Source organism: Cyprinus carpio, chromosome B1 (assembly GCF_018340385.1).
Source record: "Cyprinus carpio isolate SPL01 chromosome B1, ASM1834038v1, whole genome shotgun sequence".
Classification (NCBI taxonomy): Eukaryota; Metazoa; Chordata; class Actinopteri; order Cypriniformes; family Cyprinidae; genus Cyprinus; species Cyprinus carpio.
This window is the reverse complement of record NC_056597.1, coordinates 14,606,790-14,633,750: the sequence shown is the minus strand read 5'-3', so window position 1 is coordinate 14,633,750 and position 26,961 is coordinate 14,606,790. Positions and strand designations below refer to the sequence as shown.

At 34.9% G+C, this 26,961-nt stretch overlaps 1 protein-coding gene across 4 annotated transcripts in view; it reads right to left on the bottom strand.

Moving 5' to 3' along the window:
- Window positions 1–1,902: 1,902 nt before the first annotated feature.
- Window positions 1,903–26,961, bottom strand: part of LOC109089579 (kelch-like protein 5) — a 62,650-nt gene continuing 37,591 nt past the window's right edge. For 3 of the 4 annotated variants that reach the window (XM_042716673.1, XM_042716674.1, XM_042716672.1), the window contains exons 3-11: window positions 25,623–25,759; window positions 24,455–24,651; window positions 22,271–22,483; window positions 13,959–14,145; window positions 12,181–12,405; window positions 11,406–11,568; window positions 11,076–11,288; window positions 7,141–7,312; window positions 6,372–6,631 (exon numbers count right to left, since the gene is read on the bottom strand). In XM_042716673.1, the coding sequence (XP_042572607.1) occupies window positions 6,575–6,631; window positions 7,141–7,312; window positions 11,076–11,288; window positions 11,406–11,568; window positions 12,181–12,405; window positions 13,959–14,145; window positions 22,271–22,483; window positions 24,455–24,651; window positions 25,623–25,759 (1,564 nt within the window). In that variant the 3' untranslated portion in view covers window positions 6,372–6,574. Of the gene's footprint in view, window positions 4,272–6,371; window positions 6,632–7,140; window positions 7,313–11,075; window positions 11,289–11,405; window positions 11,569–12,180; window positions 12,406–13,958; window positions 14,146–22,270; window positions 22,484–24,454; window positions 24,652–25,622; window positions 25,760–26,961 lie in introns of those variants that run through there. The other variant, XR_006153717.1, reaches the window with a different exon arrangement.

Genomic DNA, 26,961 nt, shown 5'->3' with positions numbered 1-26,961 from the left:
GGACTGTAAAGTTAAGTGTATTTGAGGTATATGTTATTGTGGGGCCGAAGATGAATTTCCAGATGTGTGGACACTAAAGATTTTCAATTCTGGCCAAAATACCAGTCCATAATCCATAATAACACTTCCTCCAGTGGAAAAAGTCCATCCACTCTTTGTTCTCTCACATCAAATTCCACCAACATGTTTGATTTAGATGTTTCCATTTGTAAATGTACATTTCTCTCCTGATTCAAATAAGACAACTTTTTCCTTGTAGAAAGCAATAAAAACTCTGATGAATGTATTACAAACATCAGTATTTCGCTTCACAAGATGTTAATTGATGGACTGGAGTTGAATGGATTACTGTGATGTTTTTATCAGCTGTTTGAACTTTAATTCTGACGGCACCCATTCACTACAGAAGATCCATTGGTGAGCATTCTCTTCTGATGAAATCATTTGCATCTTGGATGGCCTGAGGGTGAGTAAATTTTCAGCAAATTTTATATTTTTGGGCGAACCGTTACTTTAAATGTTGAAAACAGCACAACAAATAAGAGTGAACTTATTTAGTCTTTCAAAGATTTGCTCAGGTTAGCATCTACAAAATTAATTTGATACATATGCAGTCTTTCATAAATAATAAACATTTTCTTTAATGAAAATGTGTGAATGTTATTGCATTAAATAACAAAACATTGACTGATTTCATCAACTTTAAATTGGTCGATATTTTTATAGAAAATAATTCTGCTTGGTTCATGCAAAAGGCACAATAGTTAGGTCTCTGCGCTCCTCATTTATGAATTTCAAAACATAATGCAAATAAACCCCTTAGGGTCCCATCAGGATTAAGTTCTCTGCTTAACCACTCTAAATATTTTAACTTATTGTAGGGATGAAAATTAATGTCCTGTTCATATACCACTAGGGGGCAGTAAATTTGAAAATGTAGCCTATACATTTGACCGTGTACTGTGTCTATTTTAAGCAAATGTTAATAAAACAGACACATAATCCAATTACATCACCTGCTTTATATACAAATTAACAAAAAAGGTAACACTTAAGTATAGGGACCAGTTCTCACTATTAACTAGGTGCTTATTAGCATGTCTATTGCTGACATACAGTATTGGCTGTTTATAAAGCACATATTCTGCATGGCCATATTCTACATCCTTAATCCTACCCAATACAAAAAAAACTACTTTATTAACTATTAATAAGCAGCAAATTAGTAGTTTGAGGCAAAATTCGTAGTTAATGTTAACAGCTAGAATTTAACCTTAAAATAAAGTGACCAAAACGTTTTATTTATTTTGATTAGATCCCCTCTGCTACTAAAAAAATAATTTTAGTATATCATATTTTAGTATGACCTCTAGGCTATATTACATTATATATATGCAGTAACTTAGTTATGCCACCGTCAACTAAGTTTTATATCTTATATCATTTTTAATAACATACTAATATTTGTATTTTATTTCAGCTTTGATTCAGTTAAAAACAACATCTTTAGGTTAAGTTTGGAGTGATAAGTGGGAGAGAATTTTTTGGGGAACTATCCCTTTAAGTCTTCCTGAAATAAAATGACTGCACTGAGGGGAATGAGGGATGAATGAATCATTGATGAAGCTGCATCGCTGACCTAGAGTTCATCTCATCCTTAACTTCTTTCTTCTACTCGTCACAGAGTGATACATGAGAGCACGACCTCTGGAACAGCATGGTCAGACGTTTGTCAGAGCCCATAGTGGGGCTGACCACCTCTTCCTGTCAGGTCTGATCTAGTTCTTCTGCACCTGAATCATAGTGATAACTAATGGGCCGTTGAGCCATTGCCCAGCAGATCTGCCACTGGCTCACAAGGTTTGTTCATGCACAATACTAAAGCACTAACACAAGCCAAAAGACATTCTTTTACAGTTTAATAACCAAAAACAGTCATAAATCAAACAATACACTGTGAAATGTACTGCATAAGAAAAACAATTGCATGGACAGCAGTTTATATTACAATAAAAAATTGCATGCCTCCCATCATCATTCAGGTGTAGCAAGCTCTGCACAAGTGAGAGATGCATCCATGATCAAACTACAACATATACATAACAGTATGCAACAATATGCATAACATTTAAGAGAGATTCCTCCTGAGATCACTCACTTATTTCACTAACACAGGTTCCAGTATTAATATAAAAAAGATGACAAATATATATATATAAAAAATACATAACTGTAGTGTATTCAGTGATAATGTCTTACAATTAGATGAAACTCAGCCTCATGAATATATAAATATTCCAATCATAAATACTGTACGTGTGTGGGTGTGTGTTGCCAGATGTAATTACAATTAAAAACAAAGGAATTATTTTACAATGGAATTAATTAGGATCATTTTTACAAACAGTTTACATTTTCTCATAAGATTCGATTTAATAGTGGAAAGAGTATGTGCTGTACTGTACATTTTCATGTGTGATCATTTTTTCTTTGATACTGTAGTATCTTCTTATGATATACTGTACATTCCCAATATATATGGTACCCAAAACAAATGAAGCAAATCTGTGATTAGCCAATTTGAAAATATATTCACCAATTTCAATAAATGACTGTGAAGACAGGCTCTGCTTTAGCTGAATAAGAATATAGTGCAAGATAATAATTAATACATGGAAACCCGTCAATAACAGAACACACATAAGAGGACCATGACACTTGACATTTTAAATGTGCAATAATATATAAATAACACTGACCATCATGGTTTTTAGAGATATTATTGTTTGTCCCTCACAAACCAAACCAATACAATCCCTCCTCTGAAAATCTTCCATATACTCATAGCTGCACAAGTATGTCAAAATGATGAACAGCATAATGATGAAATATGAAATGAATAACAACAGTATGATGACAAAATAAGACACTACAGCAATAACGGTTTTACAGTTTCTGATATCGACTGAATGAAGACAATCTAGTGTGAATATTCTATTGTAAACAGCATGTGGTGCTCTCTTGCTCTATATTTCGACTTTTAATAGCTCTGATCTAAATTGTTCCATCATTTCTTTCTGTTTCTTTTCATATGCTAATCTGTGCAATTCTCTTTCTTCATTTAAAACACTGAAATGGATCTTGGGATTTAGAAAACTAGATCAAAATACCAAAACTGTTTTCTCAGCCTTCTCAAGCTGCACTTTGTACTCAGTATGGGATTTAAGAGTGTGCCACTAAAACACAAACGCACACACAAAACATGACACTTTTCTCTAAGAAAAGGACAGTAATGCACAAGTAGATATACACACACACCTGACTAAAAAAAAGAAAAGGAGGCGGAAAAAATGAGACTGGTGAAAAGAAACCCTGAACAGAAACAGATACCCTGAGTGGAAACCAGACATAGTTGTGCAAAATGAACAAGAGTACTGAAGAGATCCAAAGAGCTGGTTTAAAACTCTAAAGCTTAAATTCTCCACTGATCTGCACCTAACGGGGGGAAAAAAATCGATCTCACCGTCAAAGAAAACGCTCTGGTTATACTGCAAAAAATAAACTAAAGTCAATATTTTTGTTTGTTTTACAACATCCATTGAACGAGATAAACGTACTTGGGAAGAAAAACAATGAATATGTTTCTAAACTAATAAGATTATTTAAAAAAAAAACAAAAAAAAAAAAACAACTGGGGGGAACTATATTCCTTTAATTTCTTTAACTATTTTGTTCCTGAAATCTTTTTTTTTTTTTAAAGAATATTTAGATTTAAGTTTTACCTTTACAAAAAACTGACAGTGCACATGAGGGAGGGAAGGTTATAAAAATCATTAATTTTGTACAATAATATTCCAAAACTGCACATTAAACGATTTCTCCAAACTGAATGTTCATGTCTCATGCTGATGAACTGATATTTGTGTATAGTATATTTGTCAATGTATCTAGGGTTCATTGAAGGAATTTGGGATGCAAATCTAAATCATGGTTAATCTGGTCTTTTTGCCTTTGTTCTGCTCCCCAGCAGAATTTATTTCCATTAAATGGACAGTGACCCAGAATCCAGCTGTTATTGTGGAGATGAATCACCGTGCAAAAATAGAAATACTATAAATAAAACATTGTGGAAGCCATGAGGAAAACCCCACAATAACCATTATTTACAATGATCTTCTTTAATCTTTGGCTAAAGCTTTCCTTTGCTCAGCAGGGGAACAGCATCTCAGTTTGTGTGGTTAACTTCCTCCACTGAGCACTGGGATGCATTTCTAAATTCAAAAAATAGAAAGAATGATTCAGAGTTCTGAATATGCATTAGATCTTGTTATGATGTTCTTTCTCTGAGCTTGAAGCGAGTTAGGAAATAAGGGCACAGTATAATGAAGGATTGTGTTACTCCCTTGTAGGTATAATTACAATATTCTCATGCAATATTGCTGATATGCACTGACTGAGTTTGGGCAGGTAAATTAAATATAAAGTGATGCGCGCTTACGATGGGCTGATAATGTCAAAGTGAATTCCACTCTCAGCATGTGGCCCGATTTCAATCTCGTCTTTCTTCCCAATTTTGGTCCTTCCATCCATAGCTTCTACCCACGTTCCTCTCTCTTATCTTTTTTCCCTATACTTTCCATTCTATTTGCCTGTCTAATATAGACAAATTTGCTAGACTGTTGGAGAAGCTGCTCAGTGATCAGTAACATTTGATCAAATCTCAAAATCTCTTTTTTCTACTATAGGCTGTTTGTTCTGACCAAGCTGTTCTCTTAAGAAAAAAAAAAAAAAAAACGTGCATGAAGATGAAAATCTTCAATGATTCAATGAAATGATTTCACTGCTAAAGCATTAATAATAATGCTTGATTTTAAAATAGACTGAAGGAAATACACACACACATACACTCGTTTTCTAGTTCTCTCTCCAGCGCTCTAGTTCTCCCTAGAGACACTTTACTTCACTCCGGCTATTCTTAGACAACAGGCCATTTCTACAGAGAAAATTTGGCTGTGCACTTTATAGTTATGTTTTAATTGACTCTGAATATTTTTTTTAATATATCATTTCCACTCTGTTTCTTCTCTGTGATGTATTAAATATTGTACAGTAGTAGTAAATTTGGGTGATGCAAATAAGCTACCAAAGTAATGCTAAGTGTAATATTTATAAATAAATGCTTGTATATACATACATAGATACAGTACACAGTACTGTTCAAAATATTGGGGTCAGCAAGATTTTTTTTAATGTTTTTAAAAGAAATCTATTGGGCTAAACACAAATATAGTTATTAAAAAAAAAGTAATATTGTGAAAAATTCTACAATTTAAAATATCTGTTTTCTATTTTAATATATTTAAAAATTTAATTTATTCCTGTGATGACAAAGCTGAATTTTCAGCAGTCATTACTCCAGTCTTCAGTGTCACATGATCCTTCAGAAATCTTTCTAATATATAACCATGGACCACAATATCAGTCATAAAGAGATTTATACATCATCTGAAAGCTGTATGGTTTGTTAGGATAGGACGATATTTGGCCGAAACTATTTGAAAATCTGGATTCTGATGCTGCAAAAAAATCAAAATATTGAAAAAAATAACCGTGTACAAATGAAATTCTTAGCAATGCATATTACTAATCCAAAATTAAGTTTTGATATATTTACAGTAGGAAATTTACAAAATATCTTCATGGAACATGATCTTTTTGTCATAAAAGAAAATGTGATATTTTTTTTTTAAAAATTGAGATTATATTTATTTTGACCCATACAATGTATTGTTGGCTATTTTGCTACACATTTTGTGGTCCAGGGTCACATATGCTCATTTGGAAACATTATTTTTATATTATTATCAATGAAAAGTACTGTTTCAATTATTTTGTGGGAACCATGATACATTTTTTCTATTCTTGAAAGAAATTAAAAGAACATTTTTATTTTTATCTGAAACATTTTGTAACATTATAAATGCCTTTACTGTCTCTTTTGATCAATTTAATGCATCCTTGCTGAATAAAAATATACTAATAAAACTTTACTGACCCTAATCTTTTGAACAGTAGCTCATTTGCTCCCCGGGCGCTGGATATAGCTGCTCACTGCTCCGGGTGTGTGTTCATGTTGTGTTCACTTCTCACTGCTGTGTGTGTGCACTTGGATGGGTTAAATGCAGAGCACCAATTCCAAGTTCACTTTCATATATATATTTTTTAAATTGTTGTTGAAATTTTTTGGGAAAATTGAAAATTGGGGGATTTTTTGATGTAGATAGGAATGGGTATGCATAGGTATATTAAATTGAATAAACCCTGTTCATCAGAGACGGACAGGAGGAATTCTTGCTCTTGATGTGCACAGCTATAAAATAAACTGCTTTTAATTGATAAATACATACTAGAAGGCATAAAGGAAGACCACAGTTGAGTATTCAGCTGTATGTCAGTGATTTTCTCTGCTGTGGTCAGCAGATGCTCAGATCTGTCTGGAGACACTACAACCAGAGCACTGGAGGCTTGCACTGTAAGACGGTCACCATGGAGATGATTGACAGCGGGAGGCATTTCAAAGCTTCACCGCAACCACACAAGCCCCAGCTCGACCTAAGCACAACGGTGCCACCTAGAACAAAAACACAAATCCTAGTTAGAGAGAATGAATACGGCTTCACATACGGCATCTGCCGCAGTGCATTTATGGGATTGATGTTCTCAGTGATGAATCAATTTCATTCCGTCAACACACACGCTGCTTTATTGCTCTGTCTGCCACTCAGGTACACAAACATACATCGTTACCCACACGCATCCCGAGGCTTCTTTTTTACAAACGAAACAATATGAACTCTCAGCATGTGGGCGAAGGAAACGTCGCCTAAAAACATAACGAGAAATGAAGCCCAGGAGAAATCAGCCGGTTGCTATAGCAAGGTAATAACAGACACTGTGATGCAGAGAAGAGCTGTGCTTGTGTCAAAATGATGGAGGCCCTGCATTTACATAATGAACAAACAGCACCAGGAGGAACGCGGCAGAATCACACCGTAACAGAAAACGAAGCTGTTACTTGCACATGCGACACAAAGGGAAGAAAGTCAGGCAGATAGACAAACACAAACTGTTTGTGTTTACCTGTGTCCACTCATTGGTTTGGGGGTCGTAAGCTTCCACGGTGTTAAGATACACCTGACCATCATAACCACCGACAGCATAAAGACGGTCCCCCAGAAGACACACCCCTACAGCATCTCTGCTGAGGCTCATGGGAGCTACTGCTGTCCACATGTCTGTCTTTGGGTCATACCTGAAAGAAGAGATGAAACAGATTAAAATCAGCCATGCTGATTTACAAATTTTAACTACGTTTATATTCCACTAGACTCTGCCCTCTCTGAATCTCAAGTGTCTAATAAGTAGTTTTTTCTGGCAACAAACCCATATAAAAATTGCACACAAATCCATTATTATTTATAAATCATAGATTTTAATACCCTAACAAATCACTCATGGGTGCGCAGACATCTTCAAATTGAATTGTATGACTAAACCCAGATGGTGGTGTCATTTTCACCACACTGAATAATTTTGACCCAGTAAAGCTGTCTCAAAAGTTATTGTACTTGTTTAGGAGAAAACAGTGCTAGTCAAGAGTTTGAAACAAAGCATGAAAAATGTGATGTGTTAAGAAAACAAAACAAATTCAACTTATATATTGACTGCGTGATTTAAGAATGGACTGTAACATTTCTCACGTTAAGTAAAATATTTGAAAATATTAAAGGGCTAGTTCACCCAAAAAATGAAAATTAGCCTATTTTTACTCACACTCGAGGCATCCTAGGTGTATATGACTTTCTTCTTTCAGAAGAATCCAATCGGAGTTATATTAAATATTGTCCTGGCTCTTCCAAGCTCTATCATTGCAGTCAGCGGGTGTTTCTGTACAACAGTCCAAAACATGTCAAATAAAGCGCGTGCATCCATAATAAAACTTTCTCCACACGGCTCCAGGGCGTAAATAAAGCTCTCTTGTAGCGAATCCATGTGTTTTTGTGAGAAAAATATCAATATTTCAAACATAATAAACACTTTTCTCTCACTTCCACTATCTGTCATACGAGGAAACGGTTCAGTCAGGACGTTGCCGTTGCGTATGTGCCAGTGAGATATGCTAGTTTGCGAGATTGTTTACAGGAGCAAAGGAGGCAAAGTTTCATTACTTTAGCAAAGGAAAACCAGTCTCCTCTTGGCTTATATTGAAATCCTCCAACGTTTTTCTTTACAAATCCTCGGTTTGTACTTTTAATTCATGACTGGCATTTAGTTTTGTTCTCTTTTTGTGTTCGTCACTAATCACGTGACGCATACATCCTACGAACAGCTTCCGCGTACCACAGTGAGATGAAGTGAGAGAGAAGTGTTTATTACGTTTGAAATATGGATATTTTTCTTAAAAGAATGCATGGATTAGCATGCATTCTTTTAAGAACAGTGGAAGGCACGTTTTATTACAGATGCACACGCTTTATTTGACTTTTGAACAAAAACACCCACCCACTGCAATGATAGAGCTTGGAATAGCCAGGACAGTTTTTTATATAACACTGACTGGATTTGTCTGAAAGAAGAAAGTCATATACACCTAGGATGCCTCGAGGGTGAGTAAAACACAGGCTTATTTTCATTTTTTTGTGAACTAACCCTTTAATTATTTGTATTTTGGATACATAAAATGCTAGTTTTGAAATTAGCCACAGCAAAAAAAAAAAAAAAGAAAAAAAGAATGTTTTATTCTATAAATGATACAAATGTACTTTCTAACAATATTATTTCCACCACAGAATTCTATATTAAACACAATACAATTTTTTTTTTTTTTTTTTTTTTGTAAAAACCCAGACAATATATAGGGTGGGTTGACAAATATTGGTCATGGTAATGAATGCTGAAAATGCAGCTTTGCCATTACAGTAATAAACTACATTTTAAAATGTATATGAACTGTATTTTTAATCAAAGAAATGCAGTCTTGGTGAGCATAAAAGGTTTCAAAAACATAAAATCTGTAATGAGCAAAACTGTGCAGCTAAACACACATGTAAAATATACAGGTAGGAAATGTGTCTCTGTTCTGTCAGAAATGAGGGACCTGCCAAGCAAATGTTGACTGGCAGAGACTGAGAGCAGTCTAGGTGCAGGAAATGTTCAGCAGACAGATAGCTCTTTTAAACAAAGACCCAAGAGACAGACAGAGAGACAGACAGATGAGAGAAGATGATGAGCATGAGTCAGTCACACCAAAAACCAAATATATTTCAAAACATGACCAAGTGGAAATCACACTCAGAGGCCTACTAACCAGTACCCACCCACAAAAGCGATCCCAGTTGGCTGACATTAGCTAAATGTACTTCATTTCTTTTTTTCAATTCAACATGAAGCAGGTCATAAAATCTAAATGTTGTGGAGCAGTGTTCCTTCTCTCAGAGAAAAGCTTTTATCTCTGCAATAAAAAAGTCTTTCTTCACAATGTCATGCATAAAACACAAGTGGGATTTTACCTATGCTTCTCAAAATTTTTCAATAAACAAGCTCCAGTGTCATGTGGTGCTCAGATGGTGCAATGAAGGAATAATTGGCACTTCCCACACGAGCTTCACTCATCATGAAGTTGCTGCTGCCCAAATCAATAGACTCAAACACATAACATGCTGGCACGTTTCAGAAGTGCAACTTAAACAACATGATCAATTACTACAATGTGTCAAATACTAGCCTGGTGGAAATCTTGCTCATTCTGCTCTATAGAAACACTACAATAAAACAAACTTTGTGTATTAAGTGGCAGATATGAGCATGTGAGACTCCCGAGGTCACGCTCTGTAGTGCCCTTTTTAAAAACATAAATTCAACATATAATAAATAATATACATAAATAAATCCACATTAACTTCCTGCAAAGCTGCAACTTTAGCGAGTGTGTTTTTAAAGATTTGGATGTCTTTTGATCAGTGGTGTGAATGAAGCTGTGCCAAAATGGGTGGTTTTATGACACATGCTCACTAAATGACAGACAAAAAAAGAAGAAATCTACAGAGAACATATGGCACTGAATGTCAGAAAACTATCAGAGTGTACATCCTCTGACTCACTCTCAGCTGTGAAACAATTAGGGGAAAAACCTTGTACCCTTCACTAACCTGCACTACAAGTTTGTACTCCGAGTCAGTTTCTCTTTAGGGACTCATCTGTAGAACTTTGATGTAAACACATTTGTTCTGGGATTTCTGTATTGTCTTCTTGATGTTTTCCTTGGGCTTTCAGACCTAACCATAGCATATGACTATATTTAACGACATATACTGGCATTTCCCATTTACACAACCTGAGAACATTCTTGTCTTTCTTTGGGGAAAAAAAAACGGTCTGCTAAATCATAAATATTGAGGTTTCTCAGAGTCTCTCACCTGGTGGGTTGTGACCCAAAAATAGGTCTCAAGTCTGTGACTAACCATTTAATTGTGCATAGGATAAAATTGACAAATAAATAGGCTTATCGATTTTTAATACTACAAGAAAACATTTTTAAAAATGTCAAATTATATGAATAAAAATACTACTATTACTATAAATAAAAAAATACTTTATTTTAAGGAGTCCTTGCTACACGTTACAAGTACTTACTATTATAATAAAAATAAATGATGCATAATTACATGCAAGTAACCCTAAGCCAAACCCTAATCCTAACACTAACCATATAGTAAGTACATGTTGATTAAAATTACTCAGTACTTAAATGTATAACAAGGCCACCTTAAAATAAAGTGTAACCAAAAATAATATAATAAGACTAATGAAAAATTACTGTTGAAGTGTAAAATTACAATATTATTATTTATGGCCTATAATATCGGTCTTAATTTATTAATTTTTAAAACATCATGCTTTTATTTTGGCAAAAAACTACAGGAAGCTTTCTAAAGCTCCTCTTTTGTTGACAACAATAAGGCTTGTGGCCTTAAATGTAGACCCTGTTCATGACCTTTTGATTCTGGTCCTCTTACCTTTCAACGCAGTCTGACAGTCGAGATGCTAAGCTTGAAGCTGGGGCATCATGACCACCGATAGCATACAGAAAACCATTCCACGTCGCTACACCAACACCGCCTCGGCGTTTAGACATGGGAGCACAGCTGCTCCATTTGTTGGTGTGAGGATCGAAACACTCCACTGATTTCAGACATGAACTTCCATCACGACCACCCACAGCATACAGCCTTAAAAAAAAGAGACAGAAAAGAAGAACATTATAGATTAAACAGATAAACAGCATTTAAACAGCAGATATGGAGTCTGTTGAGTTAGAAGCACAGATTTATGCTGTCAATGCTTACTTGCTGTTTAACACTGCAACTCCCACAGTGCTTCGAGGTGTTGCCATGGATGCAACAAAACTCCACTGGCGAGCTTGAGGGTCCCAGCGCTCCACCGTGCTGAGATAACTCCAACCATCATGACCTCCCACTGCATACATGGGGCCTTCTAAGACTGCAACGCCTACAAACATACACACAAATGATCAGAAATCACACATACAGTAAGCCCTCATATGCCTTTTAAAGATTCTGCCAGTCTAATATGCTTGAAAAAATCATGTGGGGCTTCTTTTTTTTGGCCCAGAATCTAGTCATAAACATAGAATATACAGTGTAACATGGAACATCATTAAATCAATAAATAGAGTGTCTATTAATTAAAACCACAAAAAGCATGTGCGCTTTGTGTGAATGAATAAATGTTTAATCAAATACACACAAACCAAAAGTCTTCACTACAACTTGTCAAAATAAGAGTTTGGTTTTACTTGAAGAAATTGTAAAAGAAATGTATTATTATTGTACAGCAGAATGGAATTCTCAAAATAATAACAATATTAAAGTTATATCACACAATCACAAAGTTTGTCTAACACATTGTTTTTTGATAACAAATTTTTATAAAATCATAAAACACAGAATCCAGACAAATGAAAACAGAAAACACAGAATTGTAGAAGAAAAAAAATAATAATTCCTAGAGCTCAAAATACTGTGTGAAACAATTAATGAGAATTATTATGAAAAGTTCAATGAGAATACTAAATGAAAATGTTATAATGTCATTCCTCACCCAGGCCGTGTCTGTGCGTGGACATGGGGGGCATGACGCTCCAGCTCTTGCTGCGGGGGTTGTAACACTCCACTGTGTTGAGAGTTTTGAGGCCATCTCGTCCCCCAACCACATACAGGCGGTCGTCAAGAACTGCTACGCCAAACTGCAGCCTTCTTCCACTCATGACAGCCACCTGCCGCCATGTGTCCCTCCGTAAACAGTACTGCTCAATACTAGTGGCCCCTTTAAAAACAATTACAATCAGTTAAAGAAACAACTTTACATAATTGAGGTTCATCTGTACGCCACACTGTTACAGCTGTACATGCATAATTCTATAAATGAAATACAAAATTACATAATACATTGTAAGGTTTATGCTTAAAAATACAAAGTAAAAATCTCCAAAAAATTAAATATATTTATAAACAAAACACATTCACTAAAATTTACAAGTCTTAATATAAAGAAATATTTTTCTCATTTCAAGGCTGTTTAGGCATTCTGGGTACAGATGAGCACAAAAGAGAGCCACATTAAAAAGACGACCCTGTTTTTAAAATAAATATCATTTGTGTGTTAATAGGCTAAGACAAGAAACAAACAACAGGAAGTATAAATCCCTATGGGCCAAACTGTGAAAGCAGTAGTCTCCATGCTTCCTTTCTAGCAATTCAGCAAGTTTTGCCCTCTAAAAAAATGTACCGCAATTGCTGAGCAAGATTAGTAAGAATGAGTAAGATTAAGGAAGCTATAGCAGAGATCAGTAAGGAAGCTACAGAACTTTTTCAAAAAACCTTTTAAATCTGGTTCTGCCCCTTTACAGGCCACTGCAACGTTCAGTTGCAGAAGTACAAATCCAATTCACTTTCTCCATAAAGAATGCATCAAGTTGTCAATACCAAAGAAATGAGAACCACAACAAATAGGCTAGCAGTGAAGTCATGCAGTATTGGAAATTATATAATAAAAATCAGTCTCCCTACAATTTTAAACAACATTTTTGGTATATAGCTATTTGATTTTTTATTTTTTTTTCAATTAAATGGAAATATATTCTTTTTTATACATAAACTATAAATCGAAAGTTTTATATTGCATGATTATGTACTTTGCAGTTTCATGGTCTGCAAAGTTCCAATGGACTTCATATAGTCTTTCTCTGATTTTTAAATACTTTTTACTTCTAATTCAAGTCTGTAATGCTGCGATTCATCTCAGAGTTTGGTGGTTTGGTTCATGCCTTGGAACTCTTTGAGAAATAGGCCTATTATGGAGTCCCAATGAAGAGCACAAATGGAACAAATTGGGCTGTCACTATGGCTCTCTATACACTAGTCAATACAAACTATGAATCATATGAATCACCTATATGATTCACCATTAACACAACACAGCTCTGAATTCAGTTAATACCATTCTCCTTCAGCCTCATTGAACATACAGTAATGCATAATTCAGGCCTTCCTACTGAAAGAGCACATCTGCAAGTTCTTAACAGATCAGACCTTTCACCATACTGAGGACACAACACTCATTTAAATATCTCATTTTTGACCTCCTCACGTGTAAAACGCTTAATGTTTAAAGCACTATTAATTCAAAAGACTCAAGGTTGTCCAGTGAAAATGGTTATGTCTCGGGCATTTCATTGCACTAATGGATAAAGATAGACAAAGAGAATGAACGAGAGAGAAATGGGGGGCTACCTTGTTATCAACCCACATACTTTTAAAACACAAAAGCTAAGGAATACAGAACTTTAGAAACAACTAAAAAGGATATGGAAGGAATACCTTTTGTGGCATCCATGCCACCCACGGTGAAAAGTGCCCCAACAGTGGCCTTGCGTGGACGTGTCCTCGGGCTCTGGAGAAGCGGCCTTCTCTCTGGCAACAAATGATACTTCATGGCCTCCATCACTAGCCGCTGACACTCCACACTGTCCCTTAGCAATGGATTTGCCTCCATATCAGCTAAAAACTGCATTAAGAACAGACAATAACTGCATAAGCCAATAGCACCAAAAACTACACATTATGAAATCAATATCTTTAAAGGAGGGAATATCTTCTCAAAGCAATTAGCCTGTTAGCCTGGTTGCTTACAATTTTTTGTACTTGTATTGCATGTAGAATAAAAGTTTTCTGTAAACAATGTACAGAATCATTCAGCAATGACATTGTTATGGATTATCTTCATTATCAATTATTAAATTATCAATGAAAAATGAATGACTTCCCAAAAAACTGCCTAAACACTGGGCTAAACAAACTCATCATGCCCCAAACTCACTACAGCATAACCATTCAATTGTTGCAAAATGTATGTTTTAAAACTTGGTTTACTTATTTTTAATCTCAGCAGAATAAATCAGCAAATTCATTAAATCGTTGCAATTTGATTGTTTTAAAATTATTTTTTCATATTTTTTGTCTTAGAGACCCAGGAGCTGCTTGCCAACTTCAAGATGTTGATTTATACAGAAGAAGATTAGCTTTAAGATTAGCTAAAAGCTTTAAACCTTTCAGACAGGAAGGGTATTTGTAAGAGAGGTGACTTAGACTCTAGCCACAACACTGACAGGTTGCAGAATTATTTGTCTGAAATGAACAAAACAGTCCAGTCATTAACAATCTCATCAGAGATTTGGCATCTGCAAGTGAGTGGCAGGAAGAAAACTGCCATTGCATCAGTGCTGGATATTGTCAGAATCCACGTGACAAAACTAAAATATTCTGGAAGAAATTTCAGTCTAATAAGGTTTCATTTGAGGTCTGTTTGGCACAAACCAAATAAAGCTCTACAGTACATACAGCTAACACCATGACCAGCCAGCAAGCATGGAGGTGGTGGCAACATCATACTGTACTATTGCTTACAGCAGGAGGAACTGACAAGTTTGACATCAAGAACAACATGAAAAGAGCTAAGTAGATGCACATAATTGAGGAACACGTTTCAGCCAAAGTTTATGGCGCAGACTAATTTTCCAGCAGGACAATGGTTCAAAGCATACAGCAAAAACTATGAAAAAAACAGGCTTAAATCCATTTGAACATCAGGTTATTCAAGTTATTCTTACCCTTGAATAAATTATACATTTTGATAAATGGATGTATTTTATGTTGATTTACAAAAAAATGATGGGTGAAAATGTATGGTTTCAGATAACTGTTCTACTTGTATACACTAACGATTAGGGCTTGACCAATTATCAGCGCCGATATTAAGCATTTTTATGGTTATTTGCATCGGTCATTTTCAAAACCGATTTGCTGATCAATTTATTTAAAAGCATTTAAAGAAAGTTTTTGTCAGAGCCCTTGTTATTCTTAATTTTTAGATTAATTTTTCAGTTTTACATCAGACATATTGTATATATATTGGTTTAAAACACCTGTTATCGATCTACTTGATTTGTAATAATCGGTTAACAATCAAAAATTTGCTATTGATAAATTTTTTGTTTTTTTGTTTGTTTTTTACATAGGCTCCTTTATTTTACCAAAAATACAATAAAAACAATAACACTTTGAAATATTATTACAATGTATAATGACTTAAAATGCAATTATCCCTGTGGCAAAGCTGAATTTTCAGTAGTCATTACTCCAGCCTACAGTGTCACATGATTCTTCAGAAATCATCTTCATATGCTGATTTGGCACTCAAGAAGCATTTCTTATAATTATCAATGTTGAAAACAATTGTGCTGCTTGATATTTTTGTTGAAACCATGATAAATAAATAAATAAGCACATGCCACACAATTCCTGATTGTTCACTGATCTTCAGATTTCTCAAAAAAATTCTAATTTGAGGAGGGAACAAAAACTCAAAAGAAAACAAATTATTTTGAGCTTACTTCTGGCACACACAACCTGAAAACATATTTGTAATAAAATATCAAATTTTTCAGACTTCCAATAACGTTACACATTTTCTGACAGGAAATCTTTATGCCACAGCTGCAAAGAGCTACATAATAAACTGGGTTCCAACCAAACCCTCACCCTCATCCACTTAAAGACACACTTTGATAACCTGACAGTAGTGAATCCTTCCCAGCTCCTCAGACCTTGAGGAGAGGACTCAGGGGACACAATGAAGAGAGGAAACAAGCTTCTGATGAAACTTCTGACAAAAGGTCCTACCTACATTCCTTTTTTAAAGGAGGGAATCCCAGGCAGAGACAGAGCTAGTATCCCTCTGGGCCTCTAACAGAATGCAGAGACCCTTATATAGGTTACTACTCCTGAGCAAACAAGCCTTTAAGAAGCAAAAACAGCCACACACTCACACACACAACCTGCTTCCTGCTACAACTTCAATGAAACTCTAAATCATTACCACCTCATACATAAACATCACACAGGACATTCTTTATTATTCTTCCTCTCGTGTCTCTCTTTTTCCCGTAATCCTCTTCAAATGACACCTCTTGTGGCCCTGTTAACGAGTCTTAGTTTGTCACATTCATCCTCTCATCCGCCTTGTTTATATCTTCTCTCAGCTGGCTAGCAAATTGAGTAGGTTTTAATTAGAGGGGTGCTTTAGTGCCCTTTTAATGATTGTTAGTTTGTTAGGTTTATATTGGAGGGGTGCCTTAGAGTGTATGGTTTTGATTAGGCTTGTATTTATGTGGATTTCAAAATTAGTTTCTCACCACACCTGCCAATGGCAACTTAAAATTTGGCATTTTTCACAATACACATGATTTCAAGGCAGCTTTACAGAAACTCCATGTACTGCAGGGCCAGATTTACTAAAGCTTGAGCCACCTTCAACCCTCTTCTGGCATTAAAAAACTACTGTCAGGATTTACTAAAGATGAGCAGTGAAAAAATTTGCGATGAAAAGGCATGGAGATGTATTATTTTTTTTTTTATTTTTTTTTGTGGCTCCCTTTTCGACATAAAATGTATGTGAGTATTTAAAGGGGTCATATGATGCGATTTCAAATTTTCCTTTCTCTTTTGTCGGCCAGACAAGGCATCACAATATTTTAAGGGACGTAACATTTCCATCACACGCTTGAGGCATTCAGCCAATCACAACGTGCTGGATAGCTGGCCAATCACAGCACAACTTGCTTTTTCAGAGCGATGAGCCCACTGATCTATAATAGAGAACATATATAGATCAGTGGATGAGCCTTTAAAAATCGATGCGTTTCAGAAGGTGGGGCATAGAGGAGAAACAATAATGTACAGGATGTGGAAAATAACACCTCTAAATGACACCTCTTGTGGCCCTGTTAACCAGTCTTAGTTCGTCACATTCATCCTCGTTTTTTTTTTTTAACCTTAAACCACATAAACACATTTCATTACACCAAATACACAAAATAATGTTCTTTTTAGCAGCATCATATGACCCCTTTAAATTCATCACACAACGTGATTTACTAAGGTTTGTGGTACTCAATTTATTGAACACATTTTATGCTTGACATGGCTGCGATTGCTGCTGCCAGGAAGAGGCAATGCAGAGAAGAGAGAGAAATTTTTCCACTTGCATTAATTTATTTGGAATGCCAGAGGAAGACATTATCCGAACATATCAAGCTTACGCTAATTTGCGCTGTTCTTGGTAGATTGCATTAGTCATTATGGAAATTCCACACACCACATAAATTTCCACATAAATTTCTGGTGAAAAACTCCTTAGAATATGATTTAAGTTTACGGTTTGTAAGTTTTTATTTCAATAATGCAAAGGTTAGACCAGAGGGTACTCAAGTTCAGAGGCCAAGGGGGCCAGATTTAAACCACATAAAATGCGAAGGGCCACAAATTACAATTTGCACCATAAGAATTTAAGACAATATTTTTCAAATGCAGTTGGATTATTTATTGTTTTGTTATATTCATGCAAAATAAAATACATTCATACATTCAAACACATTCAGTATTAAACAAACTCAGAATGTTTAAACTCAAAAGATTCTTGAGCAAATATAGTTCACAAATTTCTTTAGAGAGAAGTATTATTTTTATGATCAAAATAGGAAAAAGAGTGCGCATAACTGAGCGCTAAACATATGCAATGCCTGTTTCATTCATACTCATGCAGAAACCCCATATATGCATCACAGTAGTAATAAAACTCCTGATGTTCTAGGAAATCCCTAATATGGACAAAGAAAGTCATATGGGTTTGGAACTGTAAAAATGATTGTCTAACCCCAGGGCTACTCAACAGACAGCATGCGTATGTTAAATATAAGTTACTCACTTACATTTTTTAATTACATTTAGTGAGCATTACAATGAACCCTGGACATACTAGTGTTGTTACTGTTAACTTAAACTAAAGACCATGAAAAATTGTTTAGCTGAAATAAAATATCAATATTAAATATAAAATTGAAACATAAAAATGAAAATGAGAATTTTTGCTAAGGCAATTAACTGAAATTTGTTAAAGCTGAAGTACTACATTTATTAAAACGGAAATAAAAATGAAGGCATATAGAAAAATAAATGCAAATTTTTAAAAAGCAACGACAAAATTACTAAAACCTAAATTAAAATTAAAACTAAAAATATCAAAATAAGAGCTAATTCAAAATATTAATAAACACTACAATAGTATATAAATAATACAAAAGTAACACTAGCACAAACCACCTTGCCAGTGCAAATGCATGCAGATAGCCACACAACACATTCGGCACATCCTAATATATCATGAAACTATATAGTTTCATCAGCATTTGTTTACAACCATGCTTGAGATATGAATCTGTATGTATATCCGTGTGTGCAAGGAGTAGTTCAGTTTCATCACATTCAATTCAAAAATGTATAATTCACAGCACGATCATTAAGTTGTTTTCTAGTTAGAGCTTGAATATTCCACCCATACAACACCACCTCCACCTCCTCAGTCTGCTTTCACCTCCCTCCCACTCCCCATCCATCAATCCCATACTTCTTTATCTCCACTCCTCCCTTTCTCCTTCTCCTCTTTGTGCTAAAAACAAAAGCTAATCATTTCCACCTCTTTCATAGAAGTGCGCATGTCACATACAGTGAACAAGTGCATCTGTCATCAACCAAAATCAATCATTCCCCCTGAACGTGAATACAGAGGAAACGTGGTGAAGTGAAATGAATGCTCTGGAGTTAGGATGGCTGGACGATGGCTTATAGGTTTTTTCTTCATTGGAAAGCACAGAACAACCTGCGATTTACATTTAGATGGAACGGAACAAACTCTGCTCAGCCAGCCACGAGTGGGAGAACGCTAGCCTTATTGAAATATTTCTTTTTTCACCTTAAAAAAAGGGGAGGAAGAGGAAAATGGAAAGAGAAAAAGCAAGGAGAGGGAGTTCAGTGGAATCCATCATGCATTTAAAATGAAAAAAGGGGCAAAGCTTTGCGCTCCGACGGGAAAGAAGCTCAATTAAACTGCATATCCATGTGAATATCATGTCCTGCACCTACAGACTACAATGAATGACAATAATATCAAACACTGCAGTAGGGCTGCACAATCGTATAAATAACCAAGATTACAATGACATCTGCAGCAGTAAACAAGTCTACTTTCGTTGCATCAAAATGTGTGTTTTCTAATGACAACCAGTCGTAATGAGCAAGATTTAAGAGGTCTAATCCACAGATGTGTGTTTTATGTTTTACTTCTGATCGTCGTGGCACACAAAAATTAATGGTGAAAGAGACATCAAACCTGACATGCGAAACAAATTTTGCAACTAAAACACTTTCTGAATTTCTAGTTAGGCCAATGTCACAACGTACACAGTACAATATACATTACACTGCAAGTAAGCAATTAAAAAAAAAAACTACAATTATAATCAGTGTAAATAAGATTTGTTCTGCAGTTTAACAAGCCTTGTTAATTAAGTGTGCTCTAGTATTGTTTGTGTATAATAATAAAAAATGTGAATAACACTGTTTAAAATTCTGTTTTTGTTGACTGTTTAGGCATTAGGTTACAGCAATAGGCCTGTATAAAAACCAATAAAGTAATTCAGGAACACAGTTATCAGCTTCTTTTGGACATGAAGCCTACATAAAATATTTGCAACTGCTCCATACACAAAACACAAATACAAAAAATAATTTCAATTCTATAAATCATACTGAATAATCATAATTAAAATATCAACACTGTGAAAAAATATCATAATTTGAAGAGTAAAAGCCTGTTAATCGCTTAATGGTAATTCCCTTTACTCTATTACAATGAAAAACTGTAATAGATCTACTGAGACATAACCTTAGAGTAAAATAATGTTAAATGTACAGATTTTGTAAGTAAAACAAAAAAACAATACATTCCTAGATTTCTCAGTGTGACACTTCACATTTTTTTTATTTAAATTTCTTAATATTTTTTTCTTATTAGTTATGTGCATTAGGAATGTTTGTTATTTTATGTTGGTAAGTTACTTTTTATTGCATTATTTTAGTGCCATGTGTTTTACCATGATAATGACACCATACACCTTCTGTATAGTACTGTAGTATTTACTTTGGTATAATAACATGATTGCAATTAATGAAATTAAATACCATATTCTTTTATGACAACCACAATTGCTGTTTGTATTTTTAACACGTAGAAAAAACGAAAAACTTTTCAGTGGAGTGTGTGTACGTGTGTAAGAAGGGAAGAATGTGATAAGGGAAAAAGACACAACAACAACATCCTTATCACACTCTCCAAGCTCCAAATGCATCCCATCACTGAGTACACAGCCTCACAGCCCAGCAGAACAACACTGACCTTCACACACACATAAAGACCACAGACACTATAAGGGCCAAATGTTCTACGCGAGCACATAAAGGCAAATGCTTCTGGCTACACAAGCTCATTTTTATGCATTAACACACAAAATGTGTCAGAATGCAATTCATAAAGGAATGCAATTACATGTTTGATTCCATAATGGAAATTAAAGAGATAGGACCAAAAATTGTTTGGTTTCCCACATTCTTCAAAATATCTTATTTTGCATTCCACAAAATAAAGAAACTCATACATGTTTGGAACAACTTGAGGGTGACAGAATGACAGAATATTTATTTTTAAGTGAACTATCCCTTTAAAAATAATGTGATTTATTGCACAGTCAGTGTTCTCCTGCAGGTCAAAGACGGTGAATTTTGCCCTAACGATCCCCAAAATTTTGTCTGAAATGCCAAAAACATGTAAATGACACATAATGCAAATGTATGCATGTGATGCTATTTATTTATTTACATCTATATTAGCACACACTACTGTTGAAAAGTTTTGGATCAGAAAGATTTTTTCATAGTCTTGAAAAAAGTATCTTGTGCTCAACAAAGCTTTATTTGATCAGAAATTTAGTAAAAATTTTGAAATGTTATTTTAAAATAACAGTTTTCTATTTTAATATATTTTAAAATGTAATTTATTCCTGTGATGGCAAAGCTGATTTTTCAGCAGCCATTACTCCAGTCTTTAGTGTCACATGATCCCTCTAATATACTCATTTAGTGGAAATTTATTCTTTCATGAATAGAAAATTCAAAAGAACAGCATATATTTAAATCTTCAGTAACATTATAGTTGTCTTTACTGTCACGTTTGATCAATTTAATGCATCCTTGCTAAATAAAAGTTTGAATTTCTTTTATTTATTTATGACCCCACACTTTGTGTTTGCATTTACAAAGCTCAACATAAGTAATAAGTCCAGTTTCAATGATGATAGGCAATTTCCAAAAAGAAAATATGGTTCTTATGCTCTTCAAAACTTAATATTAACTGGATCACACCGACAAATACAGCTGTATATCTTTATCTGAAACAAAAAGTTCCTGGGGATGTTATAATTATGAGGCGACTAGCTTAAATAAAGCTCAAAGGCTGTTTAGCATTCTACTGCAAAACTTGCAGTAAAACATTAATTACTGTGACTGACTGACTTACTGACAGATCTTTCAATTAACTGATTAGCTGATACATGAATAAAAGCAGATTAATGATTTTCTGATGTGGACTTACGGTATACTGATAAAGCTGTCTGAACAAGTAACAGCACAGCAGAATAAAAGACAGGTTGACTGATGGACAGATGGATGTATGCTTGACTGACCTGTGGTTTAAGCAGGGGTAGGCGGATGTGAGCGAGAAGAGTTGGAAGCTGTGACTGACGGGAGGAAACATCATGGCGGACCCAGCTAAGCAGGGCTGTTACCACAGTTTCCTCTTCTGGAACGTTCATGTCATCAGAAGCTAAAAGCTTCTCCACCTCACATGCAGGCAAGAGAAGAAACTCCTGATGCCTCATGACCTCCATGAAGTGCTCCTACAGAGAGAGAGAAAGAGAGAGAGAGAGAGATTATCTGTATTGGTTGATGGATTTGAGGATGTGGTTGTCAAAGCATAGACCACCAGAGTATGTGTCTGTGTGACTAATGGTCTTTCAGCATAGCAACATACAAAACACAGTGAGTGTGCACTCCTCTAAGTCAATGTGACACACGGCATCTGCCAAGAAAAGAAAGGAACATACAGATATAAATGGTGGATCAGTGGCATGTTATGTTTAGATCAGGTTTGGGCTTGTAGATGTTTAGCCACAGTGACACAATTTATGGCAGTGCAACCTTGTACAATAACACAATTATCATAATACTGGACTTTACTGACCAACACTGTGGAACAACAGCATATTATAACGGCATGATACAGGTTACATAATGTGTACTAATTATGATTAAATATAACTAAGTAAGTAACAATTTCTATATTAAATACTCAAACATCCTATAGTTTGAAAGTTTGAGGTCAGTAAGTTTTTTTTTTAAGATATTAATACTTTTATTCAGCAAAGATGATGTATAATATAAATAATAAAAAAAAAACGAAAAATAATAATAATAACAACATTTATTAAAGAATAATACCATGGTTTTCACAAAAATATTAAACAGCACAACTGTTTTCAACATTTACAACAATAAATCAGCATATTAGAATGATTTCTGAAGAATCATGTGACACTGAAGACTGGACTAATGGTTGCTGAAAATTCAGCTTTGCATCACAAGAAATAAATGCATTTTAAAACAAAGAAAAGACTTCTTTCAAAATTTCAAAAACATAAAAAAAAAAAACCTTTGCATTCCCAAACTTTAAACAGAAGTTACATACTCTACACACACACATACATACATATATATTGCATTTATAATCATATCACATTTAACCCAAGCTATTTGTACAATTTTAATTGATTTTAGCAACTTAATAGGAGACAATAACAATTATCCCACATAGACGTACCACACTCACACAGCATAGACTAGTAATTTTTTAGGACCCAGATTTCTGAAATGTATTTTCCTCCCTGATATTAATATTTATGTTGCTATATTAACTATGCATGATTATACTGTCATTCATGTTTTAGAATTTGTATTTTGCATTGTTGTTCCCTGCTTTCTCTGCAGATTTGCTACCCAACGTGTCCACACATATCAGACAGAGAAGGAGAGCAGTAATACAAAGTGGACAATGGAACTGGACATCATTGCATTGTAGGGGGAAGGGAGGGATGAAATAAAAACAAGGGAAGGAAAGTCAGATAGGAAACAGAGGCTCTGATGGAAAATGGAATACAAGTTTTTAGTGCAGTCTCCATGACAACCCCCCTGTTGTGGACTGTGGGTGGGCTATTATGGGTTATATTTTCTTGAATGAGTTTCCCTCAGGAGCAGTGGAACATCAAACGCTGAGCAGAAAATTTGCCAAGAGGAACAGTAGCATATCCAATTAAACACACTCGCCTTGTTCAGGGAACTTTTTCAGCGCCAGTGCTTCGACGGCTGTTAAAATGGGCTCAATTACCCACTCATAAACCCACAGACACAGGCACATACAGCCAGATGGAAAGACACCTATATATGAATACAAACACACACACACACTCACTGAGGTAGCCGCCCACACTGAAGGACGAACAAAAAAAGCAGCGTGTCTGTAAGTTTATGCAATGATGTCCTCTAATTCATTTCCAAGTTTTTGACACGGTGAACTGCGGATGATAAATCCCTCAGTGTGCGCTTGGTTGGGAGGAGGACAAACAAAGAAGAATGAAAGAAAAGTGATAAAAGAAGAAAAATGAGGCAGAGAGAAGGGTGCTTTACTGAAGATAAAAAACAACGAGGTTTAGTATTCACTTTCCTGGAGTAGAAACTCCTTGTAACTTTGCCAGCATATCTTTTGTTCTAATTAAGTCGGTTTGGAACTATTCTGAATGTGTGTGTTTGCTCACCATGGTGTAGTTGTGTGCCACCTTATGGAGGTCCAGGCAACCCTGAGCATCGGCAAAAGATCGAATACCCAGACAGTTGGAGGGATGGAGTTGTTTCATTAGATAACTGCAGCAGGCCTGAACCACCGCAGACAGCTGCAGAAGACAAGCAGCTGACAATAAACTCTCTATTGTGTCCTCTCTCAACTCCAAACGCCCTGTAGAAAGACACAGAGTTTCCATGTGTAACTGCTGTTGATGACTGTGTATTTATTTACAACTGGTTTAAGGTTTGGGGTCAGAAAGATTTTTTATTAACTTTTTTTAAATTCAAGAACAATGGATTAATTTGATCAAAATTGACAGTAAAAACTTATAAAAGATTTGTATTTCAAATAAATGCTGTGCTTTTAGCTTTCTATATACCAAAGAATCTTGAAGAAAATCTATTATGCTTTCCACAGAAATATTAAGCAGCACAACGGTTTTTAATGTTAATTGTGAGAAATGGTTACTGAGCATCAAATCAGCATTTTCCAATGATTTCTATAGGATCATATGACTCTGACGACCAGAGTAATGGCTGCTGAAGATTCAGCTTTAACATCTCAAGAATAAATGACATTTTAAGATAACTGTTTTCTACTTCAATATATCTCACAATATTACTGTTTTAATTGCAATTTTTGACAAATAAATGCAGCCTTGCAGTTCATAAGAGTCTTCCTAAAACATAAAATCTTACAGACCCCAATCTTTTAAATGGTAGTGTATCAGACAGTTTTAGATACATATTAGATATCAGCTTAAAATTAATATTTAATTGTGCATGGTATTACATAATTACATTTGTTGTCATCTAGCACTAAAAATTAAAATAAATCTTTCAATGTAAAATGTATATTTAAATACAATAAATTATTAATATTTTATTAACACTAAATGTAATCTTTAAAAGATTAGCTTCAATATTTAAAACAAATATTAGTTTTGCATTCTTTCAATTATAATGTTGTAATTGCTAACTTTTAAAGTATTTTCTTTTGGGGGGGGGGCACAGAGTAGTAATATCAGCCATAATATCAAAATCATTTTCGGCTTCTTGTTATTAATATAGTAGTAGTATAATGTGTTAGTATATGTGTGCATGTGTATATCTAACCAAACATTCTTCCAGATAAACACACACCTGTGTAAGCATACTGTACCAAGACCCATAATGCATCTGGATCCACACCCTCCATTTTGATCTCCTCTTGTTTTGCCTCTCGGACATCACTGGTAAACATGGCCGCAAAGTAATCGGACACGGAGGAAAGGACCAGTCTAAGGTAGAGAGAGAGAAACTATGATATGATATCTCACTGAGTGCCCACATGCTTTTACATGCTCTCATTTTTTCACGCATACTCTACGTCTTCTGGATCACTGAATAGACACTTTTGTGTGCTGCAGGCAAAGCATGATAAAAAGTTGGAAAGAAAGACAGACTAGAGAAACAGAGACAGATCAAGTGGGAGAGAGATTACAGTAAGAGACGGGATTTGAGGATCTGTTAACTGAAGCATGGTAAAATGAGGATTTCCTATTTAAATCCAGCTCTGCAGACAAAGATATTCACATATACACACACACACACCCAGTCAAAGCTTGCGGCTTTAAATCTATTAGACTCACAGCCAAAATGCTAATTATTATATCAAAGAGCTGAGTGTGTGTGTGTGCACGCGTGATTGTATTACTGCTTGAAAGGAAAGGCAAACCCTGTGAGGTCTGTTTTTGTTTGCTTTATGTATTAAGTTACTGAGCAATTTTATTGTTCTGCTTGAGTGTATGCTGGTTGTTTCGAATAAGATTAATAAAAAAAAAAATTGTTAAGTCGTTTACATTAATCAAATCGAATTACCAACTGACAGCCAGTAAACCTTTTAAACTCGACATCAACATTCAACTAGAAATGAACAAAGGGCTTTGTATATCATAGCTGTCTGAGATGGCGAATGGGAAAATGGTTTATGTAACATTAGCAACACATTATTAGCTGCTTTATAATGTAGTCAAGCCAAAGGATTTTGATATTGGTTTGTGTTATGTTTGTAAGGTTTTATTTTAAGTTTTTTATTGTATTAATTGTAGATGATTTTGCATAATTTGCTCTTCCCTTCAGAATCAGTTTCAAACACATGGCTGAACTATTGCCACTTGCATTGTATAGAAGTTACTACATCAGTTAGCCGAGGTAAAGTGAAGCATGTGGTCTGAGCTGGTGTGACTGTGTGGAGGTGGGGATTCATTTGCATGTTCATGATAAACTAAATGATGTACAAGTGAAGAGCAGGGACAGAAATTAACTTTTCCTTTAAGGGGCAATATTTGCCCCCTGGAACTGTTTTCCAAGGGCATTTTTTTTAACCTTTGCAAGGTTTTTTTAAAGGATTAACTCATTCAAGAATTAAAATTTCCTGATAATTTACTCACCCCCATGTCATCCAAGAACTTCACGTCTTTCTTTCTTCAGTCGAAAAAAG